Source organism: Cibotium barometz, chromosome 31, assembly GCF_041138505.1.
Source record: "Cibotium barometz isolate CiBa-2024 chromosome 31, ASM4113850v1, whole genome shotgun sequence".
Lineage (NCBI taxonomy): Eukaryota > Viridiplantae > Streptophyta > Polypodiopsida > Cyatheales > Cibotiaceae > Cibotium > Cibotium barometz.
Window position 1 is genome coordinate 21,188,447 of NC_141076.1, and position 12,335 is coordinate 21,200,781.

General features: G+C 43.8%; 1 protein-coding gene and 1 long non-coding RNA gene across 2 annotated transcripts in view; both read left to right on the top strand.

The window, feature by feature from the left end:
* The window catches only part of LOC147620609 (asparagine--tRNA ligase, cytoplasmic 1-like), a 33,733-nt gene extending 22,717 nt beyond the window's left edge, over positions 1–11,016 (top strand). The window contains exons 6-9 of the mRNA XM_086824854.1: positions 7,653–7,717; positions 9,341–9,470; positions 10,111–10,169; positions 10,258–11,016. Coding sequence (XP_086680980.1) covers positions 7,653–7,717; positions 9,341–9,470; positions 10,111–10,169; positions 10,258–10,441 — 438 coding nt within the window. The 3' untranslated portion in view covers positions 10,442–11,016. The remainder of the gene's footprint in view (positions 1–7,652; positions 7,718–9,340; positions 9,471–10,110; positions 10,170–10,257) is intronic.
* An 8-nt stretch (positions 11,017–11,024) lies between these two features.
* On the top strand, positions 11,025–11,651 carry LOC147620610 (uncharacterized). Its single transcript, XR_015269956.1, has 2 exons — positions 11,025–11,083; positions 11,261–11,651. It is a non-coding gene; the product is annotated as an uncharacterized LOC147620610 (long non-coding RNA).
* The last annotated feature ends 684 nt before the right edge of the window (positions 11,652–12,335 follow it).

The window sequence follows — 12,335 nt, forward strand, 5'->3', positions numbered from 1 at the left end:
GTGAAGAGGGTGATACCATTCCCCTTGTATCTCATGTACAAATTAAGAAAGTAATGAAAAAGAGTGTTTTTGCGTACTTGATTTTTGTACGAGATCATGTTAAGAAAAATAATGTACATGTAAACACTCTTAGTAATGATAGACTGAAATTTTTGCAAGAGCACAATGATTGTTTTGCTGATGAGTTACCAAATGAGTTACCACCTGTACGACCGGAAGATCATCGCATTGATCTTGTGCCGGGTAGCTCGCCGCCTAATAGGCCAGCCTATCATGTAAGTGCATCCCAAAAAGAGGAGATCATGAAGCAAGTAAATGAGCTTCTTGAGAAGGGTTTGGTTCAGCCAAGCTCTTCCCCATATTGTTCACCCGCGGCTGAACCAAACCCTTCTCAAGAAGCTCATTTACTTGCTTCATGATCTCCTCTTTTTGGGATGCACTTACATGATCTCCTCTTTTTGGGATGCACTTACATGATAGGCTGGCCTATTAGGCGGTGAGCTACCCGGCACAAGATCAATGCGATGATCTTCCGGTCGTACAGGTGGTAACTCATTTGGTAACTCATCAGCAAAACAATCATTGTGCTCTTGCAAAAATTTCAGCCTATCATTACTAAGAGTGTTTACATGTACATTATTTTTCTCAACATGATCTCGTATAAAAATCAAGTACGCAAAAACACTCTTTTTCATTACTTTCTTAATTTGTACATGAGATACAAGGGGAATGGTATCACCCTCTTCACCAGCATCAATTACATGTTCTCGGCCTTTATGCATGAAGGTGATCCTGTTAGTCTTGTAAGCCTTGCACGGATCAATACGTGTATGCCAAGGCTTTCCAAGCAATACATCACAGCCATTCAAAGGCGCCACAAGAAAATCCTCATGATCCACATAGCCTTGAATGTGTATGCGCAACTTGCCAAAAATAGGCATGACCTGCACTTCTCTACCAACAAAGGCAGCCCCTGCTTCAATTCGAGGACCCATGTCCTCCACTTCAATATCCAAAGCAGCTGCCATCTGAGTGGATATGAAATTCTCCGATGCACAATCATCAAACATGAACAAAGCGGGTTGATCTTTGAGCTGTCCCCAAGCTTTACATACAACCCTATCTTTGCTATCATGTGAAGTGTTGCCCTGCACATCCGGAACCATATGCACATTAGGCTTCGGTACATTAGCATTTTCAGCTTTGTTCTTCTTATTTGGGCATGCTTTTGCCATGTGCTCAGTGCTGCCACAAGTAAAGCATTTGCCTTCACGCATATATTACTCCTCCTTCTGAGCACTAAGACCAAAGTTTGCCGGCTTATAAGGGCGCTTTTTAGTAAACTTATTTTCAGCTTTTGGACCTAATTTGGCTTGGTTTTGGTCCCTTTTAGGTGGCTGTCCATCATTTTGCAGGTTTTGGACAGCCCTCTCTTTGCCTTGAAATGAGGGTTTAGCCTTATTGGATCGACTCAATTTGAGTTCCAATTGCTCGATGGCAGTGGCGGCTGCGATTAATTGGTGTAAGGTATGACCAGGATACATTTGTAATCCCGCTTTGTACACGGGTTGCAATCCCGATTGAAACCTTCTCTTCCTTTCCGCCTCGGTGACATGCATAAATGGAGACACCTCCAAAAGCACTTTCCAAAACTTTTGTACATATGCATTTACCGATTCCCCCTCATTTTGCTTTACCCAATCCCACTTCATTGTTATCTCATTCAATGCATTGGGAGGCAAGAATTGAGCATAAAACCTCTCCTTGAACTCTTCCCATGATCTAACGGGATTCGGTGAGAGCTTCTCCGTGAGCCACCAATGGGCAGCAGTGCCTTTCATGAACATGCTTACATGCCGGATCATGGATTTCTGAGTGAAATCCTCATCACTGAAAGCAATATCAAACTGGGCAATAAAAGCAAGTGCCTTTGATGCATCGTATTCCCCATGATATGTATCAAACTTCACAGATTTGTCTCCGGCACTACCACTGACCGACTTGCGAGGGGGCATGCCTGCCTGGCCCGTGTGGAGAGACAGTGTTTCCAAGCACATTTCCAAGAACCTCGCACTAAGTGCTGGCTCTTTGATACTCTAGTACGACCAACGGTTATGTATGGTGCAACCTTTTGGGGGCCAGGCCTAGGGAAGGATCATTGGAGGAGCATAGAGAGGCTATAGGTGATGATGTCGTCACGCATGATTAGTAGTAAGCCATCTGTACCACATGGCATTCTACATGCAGAGTTTGGGGTGGCCCCACTGGTTGAAGATGCCCTTTTTTAGATTGTCACTTGTATTTAACATGTATACACGCTTGACAGAGATCGCCTCCCACGACTAGCACTAGATTTCTCTATGCAATTATACTTGAGAGGGAGAGGGAGCGATTGAGACAAGCTGGACTTCCCTCCTCCTCAACGACACGGCCACCATCATTACGGACACATGTATGGTACTTGAGGTAGTCGAGTGGTTTCATGCGCATGGCATACAAATGGACTGTCTCCCCCCGTTTCAGTATAGCCTTGATTCCCCCTACCTTGATCTCTCACGACAGGAAATCAACTGGATCATCCAATTGGATCTACTCGGGCTACACATACACCAGACATGGGTGTCTCCGCTAGAGATTGGTAAGAAGTCTGAGTTCTACAGATCACTTCTTGAGACTCTCTGAGGATGGATTCTTTGAGATCCCGGGATACATTCGGATACACGTCACATGCTATGCGTATCACGATCGGCCAGCTCAGGGTATCCTCTCACCACCTCAAAGTAGAGACTGGGAGAGCTGAGGATATTCCACATGAGGAGAGGACATGCACAATATGCGGAGGATGAGGCCCATTATATGTTCAGTTGCCCGAGATACGGGGGAGATTCCACTGTCTCTTCTGAGAGGGATTCGGACCACTCACATGGGTGATACAGTTTGAGGATCAGAGGTGCTTGGACATATACTTGATGGAGCTCAGACGACACAGGGATGTGGTGTTGAGGCAACATGCTGAGAGACAGCCCGGCTCTGATAAGACACCTCATAGAGAGCCATCACAGATTTCTTTGTGGTACCCACATCCACATTGGAATCCACTACCCACAACAGTTCCTCTACTACGACATCAGAGTGCACCACTTGTACTCACGCTCCAGCTCGACGTCCCAGAGGAGTTCTTTTAGCGAGAGAGCTCGATCCATTCTATTAGCCAGACGTCCCTGACCCAGATGTGGTCTGAAAAGGTAGAGTCCACCACCCATACCAACGCCTCTGCTCCAACATCAGAGCCCACCACCCATACTTGCGCTCCGGCTCACACCCCAGAGGAGTTCTTAGCGAGAGATCTAAAAACTCCTTTGGGGTGCTTGATCCATTCTACGAGCCAGAGACCTTTGACCTGGGGCATCAGAACCCCCCACCACACAGAGACAGACCCGGAAGGTTCTCTGTGCTTTACATAGGCAAAATCATCCTCTACAGAAACACATCACTGCCATCAGAGAGGTTTGCCACAGGTTGCAAGGTATGTATGGGAGTCAATATAGGAATCTTGGGGGTCCAAGCAGGCCGAAGCATGTGGATGTGTATACCACAACGAAATCTGTGATGGCTCTCTGGGAGGTGTCCTGTCGGGGTTGGGCCTGTCTCTTAGTGGCTGCCTCAGCACCACATCCGTGTTGTCCAAGCTCCATCAAGTACATGCCCAAGAATCTCTGTTCCTCATACTGTATCACCCGTGCGAGTGGCCCGAATCCCTCTCTCGGAAAAGGCAGTGGGTGGCCCGAATCCCTATTGGAAAAAGCAGTGGAATCTCCCCTGTATCGAGAGAGAGAGAGAGAGAGAGAGAGAGAGAGAGAGAGAGAGAGAGAGATTATATTAAACATCCATGAAAGTCCCAAAGGGTCTATGAGACTAAACTGAGTACATGTGATGCATGGATAACTGGATGTCAGAAACACGGAAAAAAGAAAAACAGGCTGACGTACTACATGAATCCATATGTACAATGAAGAATGGCAGATCTCATGTAGTGTCATCTTCTCGAGTGGGATATAAATTGGCAATATCCATCTCATTTGGTGAGATCTCTCTGTGGCGCCAGAATATGTACTAGAGCAGCAGCTGGCAGGTTCAGATCTAAGGCGGAGACGTCTGGTTCTCTAGAGAGTGCTCCCTCCTCTCTGGTGACTCCCCGGATGTGTGGGGCCAGAGGGTCGCGGTGTAACTGATCGAGGACCCGGAATAATAGAAAAGACACTTCAAATACCAAACAGAGTACGAACACAGGGGGAAGCCACAACAATATAAAGACAACACACTGAGCCAGAATGTCTGGCCCCTCGTAGGAACTTCTTTATTCAGTAGAAGCTTTATGAGAACTCAAGGTGAGGGTGCGTATAGCACCGGATTTTCCAGTCCACTAAGCAGCTTTCCACCAAAGCACGTACAAGATTCAGGCCAAGTTCTCTTTCCAGAGCCAAGACAAAACAGTCCCAAATCTGCCCGTTGCATGGCCAATAGGAGATGGGCACTTCACGGCTGCAACCACCAGTTTGAAGGCGACCAAAAGATAAAGAAACTGGCACTGTTGCTGTTCGGCCAGCTTCCGTCACAAGAAGACGGGGGGGAGAGAGAAACCAGCAGGCTGTATGTACAGCCAGTTTACAGAGAAAAAAACAGCTGCTGATGTGCTGTTAGCTTGTGTGTGCAGCCAGTCGAGGGAGAGGAGAGGAACCAGCTACAGTTGTCTAGCCAATAACAGGGTGAATTTTTGTTGTCGGCCAGCCCAGAACTGTACAGTCAGCACAAAGCAGAGAAGGAGAGAGAGAGAGAGGGAGTTTCGATCAGCTGCTGTCTGCCTGTGCTCTCATGTGCCACTCCCAAAACAGCCCTTCCTCCCCACCTTTTCCACGATTCAACCGTCTTTCCCAAGTTGACCAGCCAATAATAACCCCCATGCTTTCCCTTTTTGGCCAAAAGTAGCTGTGTTTGCCCAAAATATCTGCTTTTTATGCTTTTCCCAACTTGTTGCCCTAGGCGCCTCCTTTTGTCCTGGGGTCTATACCCAATTAAATCCTCATTGTAGATAGATAGTTTAATGATCCCGAATTTTAATGACTCCATATCGCATAGAATACCGAAATCATGAATTAGTTTAGTGGCTTTGCGGCCAAGAAGAAAGATAGTTGGATTGCTCAAAGTATCTTTCCTGCAACAAACACCAACAACCAGAGGATTCTCCTTGCACATACATGAAAGAGTAAAACATATATTCAACCAACAAAAAGACTGAATATATTTATTTTGAAAGAATTGCATATACATAAGCCAAAATACTTAGTTGATCAAAGGATACTGGCAAAAGTATACAACCGAGGTGTATGCAAAATAGCATCTCTTTACACAAAAACATATGCCGTCATGAGAGGCTGAAATCTGTCATCAAAGAATCTATATTTGAGGTGAAGCCTTTGTATCATCATGATGTGTAATCTTCGCATGAGGGAAAAGATCGTCATGTGTCCCACTGCTCCATAGTTTGTGCACTTAGGCTACCACAAAGAATCGTGGGGTGGTACTGTCTGTAATGCAAAACCAACATCCTATTTCACCCTAGCGTGGGGGATTCCTAATAAGAGCCGCTCTTCCCTCAAACCCAGGAGAAAGAGAGGGAGTTGTGTGAGGAGCTTCGGTCTTCAGATGCTCCCAAGGTGGTGTCAGAGGGAAGGTGGGGCCTCTTCTTCACAAAACATGAGTGCTCATCCAATTCCTCGGGTAAACGTTTCTTGTATTGCTTAGGAGGGTTTGAAATGAGAAATTGGCCATTGGGTTGTACCTTGATGTCACCATTCTCCCAAAGATACTTGAAGGTCAAATCTGTGGGATCTTCTACATACATTTGTGCTAAGTCTCCGAAAATACCCATTACTGACTTGTCACGAGTTACCTTTCCAAATATTAGCCTTTCCACATATGGGTAGTGTCGGTGTAGTTGCTTAACAAAGCCTCTCGCTTGGCCACCTGTCCAGTATAAAACTCCTTTTGAGCAACAAGGGTCTTTTGGAAAGCTGCTTAGTGGATTGTGGAAAATTTGGTGTTATATGCACCCTCACCTTGAGTTCTTGTAAAGTTTCTACTGAATAAAGAAGTTCCTACAAGGAGCCGGCCGTTCCGGCTCATTGTTGTGGCTTCCTGTTGTGTTCATACTCTGTTTGGTATTTGAAGTGTCTTTTCTATTATTCCAAGTCCCCGATCGGTTATAGTGGTATCAAAGCGCAACTTTTCTAGATTGCTTGGATACGGAAAATTTTCGTAGTTTGTATGTTGTGTGGCCGTCTTTTAGGCCAATCCTTGCCACAGTGAATGCCTCAGCTTTCTTCTGTAGAAATCCCTGTGCTCACCTTGGTTCTGTTATGTGCATGGGCTTGCCCCAAAACACTGATCAAAGCTGGTGAAGGGACCAAATGGTGACACGTGGGCTCAGATGTGTCATTCATGACCTTCATGCTCCCTCTGGTCTTGTCGGGCTTGGGTGGTAGTTGCCGTGTTTGGATGATGGGGCCCAAAAAAAGTTTGATGGAGGTGTGAGCGGTGCCATATTGATCCTACCTCCTTGAGTACTGCCTTATTAGGGTCTCCCAATGACGGCGAGGTTCCAACAAGTACAGGCCCAGGCATCTTGATCTCTATACTACACCACCCATGAAACAGGACCAAAACCATCATGGAAGAGGCAATGGAATCTCCTGTGTATCTTATAGTAGGTTGGGCATTTGTACAGGTAGTGTGCTCCTCTGTTTCAATCTCCCTAGTCGTGCATAACCTCTATATCTGTCCCCCCTTGTGGAATGCCCTCAGCTCTCCCAGATTCATTTCAAATGCGGTGTGAGGATACCCTTAGCTGGCCAACGGCAATCCTCATCGCATGCGGTATATATATGTATGTATGAGAGAGAGAGAGAGAGAGAGAGTTACATTAATGTCTTCAAAAGACCCAAAGGGTCTATGAGCCCAAAATGATGTGTACATGGTGTCCATGAAATCTTGTCATGAATGAAATAAGAAAAAGCAGCATTAAACTAAAACTGAAAACTGAAAGCTAAGATCTCAGACTCTGAGATTATACAAGATGAAAAAATCTAGATCCTACTATGCCAGGTATAGGGTACAATAAGTGGTGGGATATGGGAGAGCTGAATAAAAACAGTCAATCAATCATGTATGTCAGGCAAGGGCCCATCCAGGATGTCCATCATGGGTGATACAAGAAGGCTAGAGATGTCGATAGTCTGTTGTGAGGATGAGGCTGCTTGATGGCGGGCCAAGATCTCTTTGATCTGGGGCTGATGAGATGGGGGTGGTTGGGGTCCGACGGGACGAGGGCGTCTAGCTTTGGAGTGTGCGCACCCGATCTGATGTGACTCCCGTGGGCCTGCTGCGAGGGGGCACTGTGGTATAGGCTTCCATATCCACTGTGGTGGGCTCTGGTGCCTCCCTATCCACTCCTCTAGGCTGGAAAAAACTGGTGATGGTAAGCTGAGAGGAGGGTTGTTGGGGGTGAGGATCTCCGAGAGAGAGAGAGAGAGAGAGAGAGAGAGAGAGAGAGAGAGAGATTTCTGAATTTATATCGGCTTATGACATGATGACAGGTAACGGATAAGAAGTTTGAGAACGAGGTCAAATGGGGTATAGACTTAGCATCTGAACATGAAAGGTAAGCTTTGATATGCTGTTGTAGCCATCATCAAGCCTTTGTGGTTGTTGCTTGTAGGCCCTTACAGTCGAAGGTTTTTAACCAGCTGTTGTGGGCTCTAAGAAGTAGTTAATTTGTTTTACTGAACTGCACTCTTGCCTCTATCTGGATTAATGGTCTGGTGGCCATCTCAACTGGATGGACAACCTGAGGTTTGGAGATGAAATCCCCTCAACTTCAGCCAAGGTAGGATAAAAAACACGTCCTAAATGATATAGGACGTTTTGAACTCTTGGACGTTTAAGAACGTTTTTTATTATAAAAAACTCTTAGTTTGCTGTTTTTTTCAACTGGCATGGTTCAAAACGTTCCAATCATGTTTTTTTTTTTTTCCACTGTTCCAATCATGGTGTGAACTTTATTTGGGTATGTGTAGACTAAGGACTTTAAAACTCTATAGATTATAGACTCAAGATATAATGTTTGTGTGCAATGTGTTGTGAGTGTCTCGACACTCACAACACAGTGCACACAAACATTAATTCTCGAGTCTTGAAAAGTACTTAACGTTTTTAACGTACTTTATCATCGTCCACGTTCTGTACCACGTAGTAAACTCGTACCGTTCGTACGTTTCGTACGCTTGGAACTACCTTGACTGCAGCTTAAACTTTTGCTGAAGGCTGCCCATAGCTATGTAGTGTAGTGGCGAAGGTGTTCGATTCTGGCTGTTGAGGACCTGGGTTGGAACCCTGCTAGCTACGCTTGCTAAACATGCTGTATTATATATTGTCTTTCACAGAAGAAAAATATTGCTGAAGGCTATTTTTCTTAGTAGACATTGTGAGAAGTTCACCGTAGAGCCATCTTTCTTGTGGGCAAGGAGTCTCCCCTTCCTTGCTAAGCCGCCACATTTGACGAGCTGTGGTATGACATTGCGTCTAGCCACACCCATGGGTTAGAATATTAGTCTTTTTCAGTAGACATTGTGAGGAGTGCACCATAGAGGTCCTTTTTACCCTTTTGGTTGACCATGAATGAGAGGTAAGTGTGAGGGAGGGAGCTGTTAACAATAAAGGGCAAAACGGCCATTCACATGCATCACTCCTTTACATGCATGTGGACATGATATGGGCTAGGGCTAGATAGGTTGAGATCATGTGAGCCATGTTTAAAGAAGGAAAGATGGCCACAGATTGAACAGGTAGTTGGGGTTGTTTCACATGGCTTGCATACCAAGGAAGGCAAGATACCAACCTGAGGCAAATGGCGGCATTATGTTGTAGGTTGACTTGTAGCATCCCCTCAAGGAACTCAGGAAACAAAATAAAACTCAAGCACAAGTACATCTTGGAGTCACAGGAAGAGAGAGGCTCACCAAAATAATCTCCACCGCTCCACATGGAATGAGGTGAATGCCACCTAGCATCTTTTAAAGTTCAGCTGAATCTACTACTCTCAGGTAACTACGAAGACCTTTGGCTTGATCTAGCACTGCCAAGACTACTGTCATATAGTTGGAGTCATGCTCATCTTTAGTGGTTAGGGTATTTCAGAAGTTTTTAGGGCAATGGACATGTACTGAAGTCTTTTTGAACTAATCTCTTTTGCAAAGGAGTTCATATTCCAGTTGTTTTGTGGCAGGTACCTGACTGAAGAGGTATATAAAAAGCCTGTTATAGTATACAATTATCCAAAAGAGATTAAAGCTTTCTACATGCGCCTCAATGAGGATGGTAAAACAGTTGCTGCAATGGATGTGCTCGTGCCCAAGGTTTGTTTTCTAGCCATAGAAACAGGTGTTTGGAGGGAGGGTTTACGTTAAAATGTGAACTTTGAAGTCACCCTTATTATGCTAGGTGCGGGACGGTCTTGGGGGAAAGATGTTTTACAAGGAAATGAAGCACTTAATACTATTAAGATTATAGTAGATGAGAGATGCAGTTGTCTCAGGGTCTTCACACCATTTCCAGCCTGTCAAGAAGTTTAACAAATCTGACAATAGGAGGTGTCTTAGGGTCTCCCCACACAATCCCCACCCATGAAAAAGCTGACAAATCTTATGATGGGCGGGGATTGAGAGGTGATGCAATTGTCAATAGGGTCTGTACACCGGCTGTCAAAAAGTTGACAAATCCGACACTGGGTGGAGGTTGGGAGGGAATGAAATTGTATTCAGGTCTCTATGCACGATCCCCTGCCTGCTGTCAAAAAGCTGACGAGTCCTAGGAGGGGGGGGTTTTTGTGTTTTAACTTTTGGGAGGTGATCTTTCGGTCCATTTTCTTGTAAAAAAGCTGGCAATTCCTACGATGAGCCTGTCCATAATTTTCATTGCCTGCCCAAGGACGTGTCATGTGTAAAGACCCTTAGGTAATCAAAATTTTCCTTTCTTTTTTGGGTGTGGTGCATGCAGGTGGGAGAACTGGTGGGTGGAAGTCAGAGGGAGGAGCGTTTGGAAGTGTTGGAGAGAAGGTACATGGAAAAGAAGTTTGTTTGGTTTGTGTGTTATCAATTGCTACATGCCAACTGCTTTTGCCTTGAAATCTTTATCTGCTTGCAGATTGGCAGAGGTGGGACTTCCTCAAGAGCCTTATGATTGGTATCTTGAGCTCCGCAAGTATGGATCTGTCAAACATGCAGGATTTGGTCTTGGATTTGAGAGGATGATCCTCTTTGCAACAGGATTAGAGAACATCCGAGACAGCATTCCATTTCCAAGATATCCTGGCAAAGCTGATTTCTAGACCATAAAGTTTTTAGTCGGTTGGGAGAACCATTGAAATTGGTCCATAGAGGAGAACAATTCGAAGCTCTAGTTTGAATGCTAGAGCCATATGTAAATATTTGCACTAAGTTTTAAGGAGTGTACTGCATGGCAGCTCTATTTTTAGTGATTAGTGAGAAAGGTTAAGGAAAGTCCATGAACACTTAAGCTGAGGAACTGAAGGTATCAAAATGGAGACTGTCTCTATGATTGATGGCAGCTGGTCCATACATCTGGTCTGGGCATAATTTTCAAGGGTGGTCCATACATCTTGGTCTCTATGATTGATGGCAGCTGGTCCATACATGTTGGTTTGGACATAATTTTCAAGGGTGATTATCACGTTGAGTGACATTTTTGGTAGTGGTGTTGATTATAGAATCAGTGGAGATGGTATCTTTATTATTAACCTATGACTCCTCTAGAAGGTAGTTGCCATGGTCCATACATGTTGTGTTGGGCATATTTTTGAAGAATCATCATTGTAATGAGTGGTAATTTTGGTGGTGTTTCTAACCATATTTCAATGATTAATTTATTGATGGCTGTTTTCTATTTTTCAGTGGGATGCATTAGAATCCAAGTTGTAAATGAGCCTTTCATATGAGCGTTAACACTATTGGTATATCACTGTTTCAGTTTTTTATTTCACCCTTTCAATTCTTGCATTAATAAGAAGGTGAATTTAAATGTCCAAAGAGCCCCCCTTTCCTCATAAATACATGTCACTTGACTTCCCAACAGTAAACCATCTTACCTAGGAAAATTGCTAATGTACATGAGTTAATATACCATGTAGAGAACCTCCAATGGTGTGTCCAGGAATGGTGCCTTAAGAGATGATGGCTAAGCTCTAGCATTGCCGTCAATGAAGAGATGAGATTCTGAAGATCACTCCACTTGTGAGGTACCTGTTCTTGCTTCAGCTGGTTGGATATGGAGCATTTTTATTTAGATGAACGAATAGATGCGAACAGAGGTCATCCAATTAGAGGTGTACTTTCGGTGGCAAAAGTTCTAATGAATGGAAGGTGGAAGGCAAGTTACCAGGTTGTGGGAGAGTGATTTTACTAATTCTGTTCAATTTCATACCAATCACTTATAGGGATTAATATAGGGTAACTATCATGATAGTAATTGTAAGCAACGATTTGAAAATGTTGAACCACTAGTGGCGTTGGTGTTATTTTCCCAGATATGTGAGTGGAGCATAGAGTTGGTAACAAGAATGCGTGTTTGATAAGCTATGGCTGCATGAAATGTTATATAAGGGTTGCGAGGTGTATGTGAAATTGAACACGTTCTGGCTTTTAGCAAAATCAACATCAAATCTATAATGCCACATGACTCTTACGATATGTTGAAAACACACAACATTGTGCCTAGCATTAACTCTCTCGGTATTTATGGATAACACATGAATTTAAACACAGTTCATGATGTTAAATAGTAGTTTTGGGTAATTTTTATCATTTAATCTCATTTGTCCATTTCCTTTGATGAGAGTAGACTTGCTCATATGATAAATGACAAGCTCTTGAGATGTCTGAAACTTGTGATGTTACCTCTCAATAAAAACAGTACACTTATTAATTTGAAGTGCAAAAAAAGCTACAAAACCTTTAAAATGTTATAATCAAACACCTCAATATGGTGATTAGAACGTTGAGGAACTTTTTATTGTAAGCATTTTGTTGAACCTTTTATGAAAATGGAATATAGATTATTTTTGTAACTTCGTACAATGCGTATAACCTTTATGACAAAAACAATGTACACGTTTGAGAAAATGTTAAGACAACTAGCAGATTTTTAAGAAGCAATGTGATCTACCAATGTTTTATACACATGCTCCTGTATCAAGGTTGCTTATT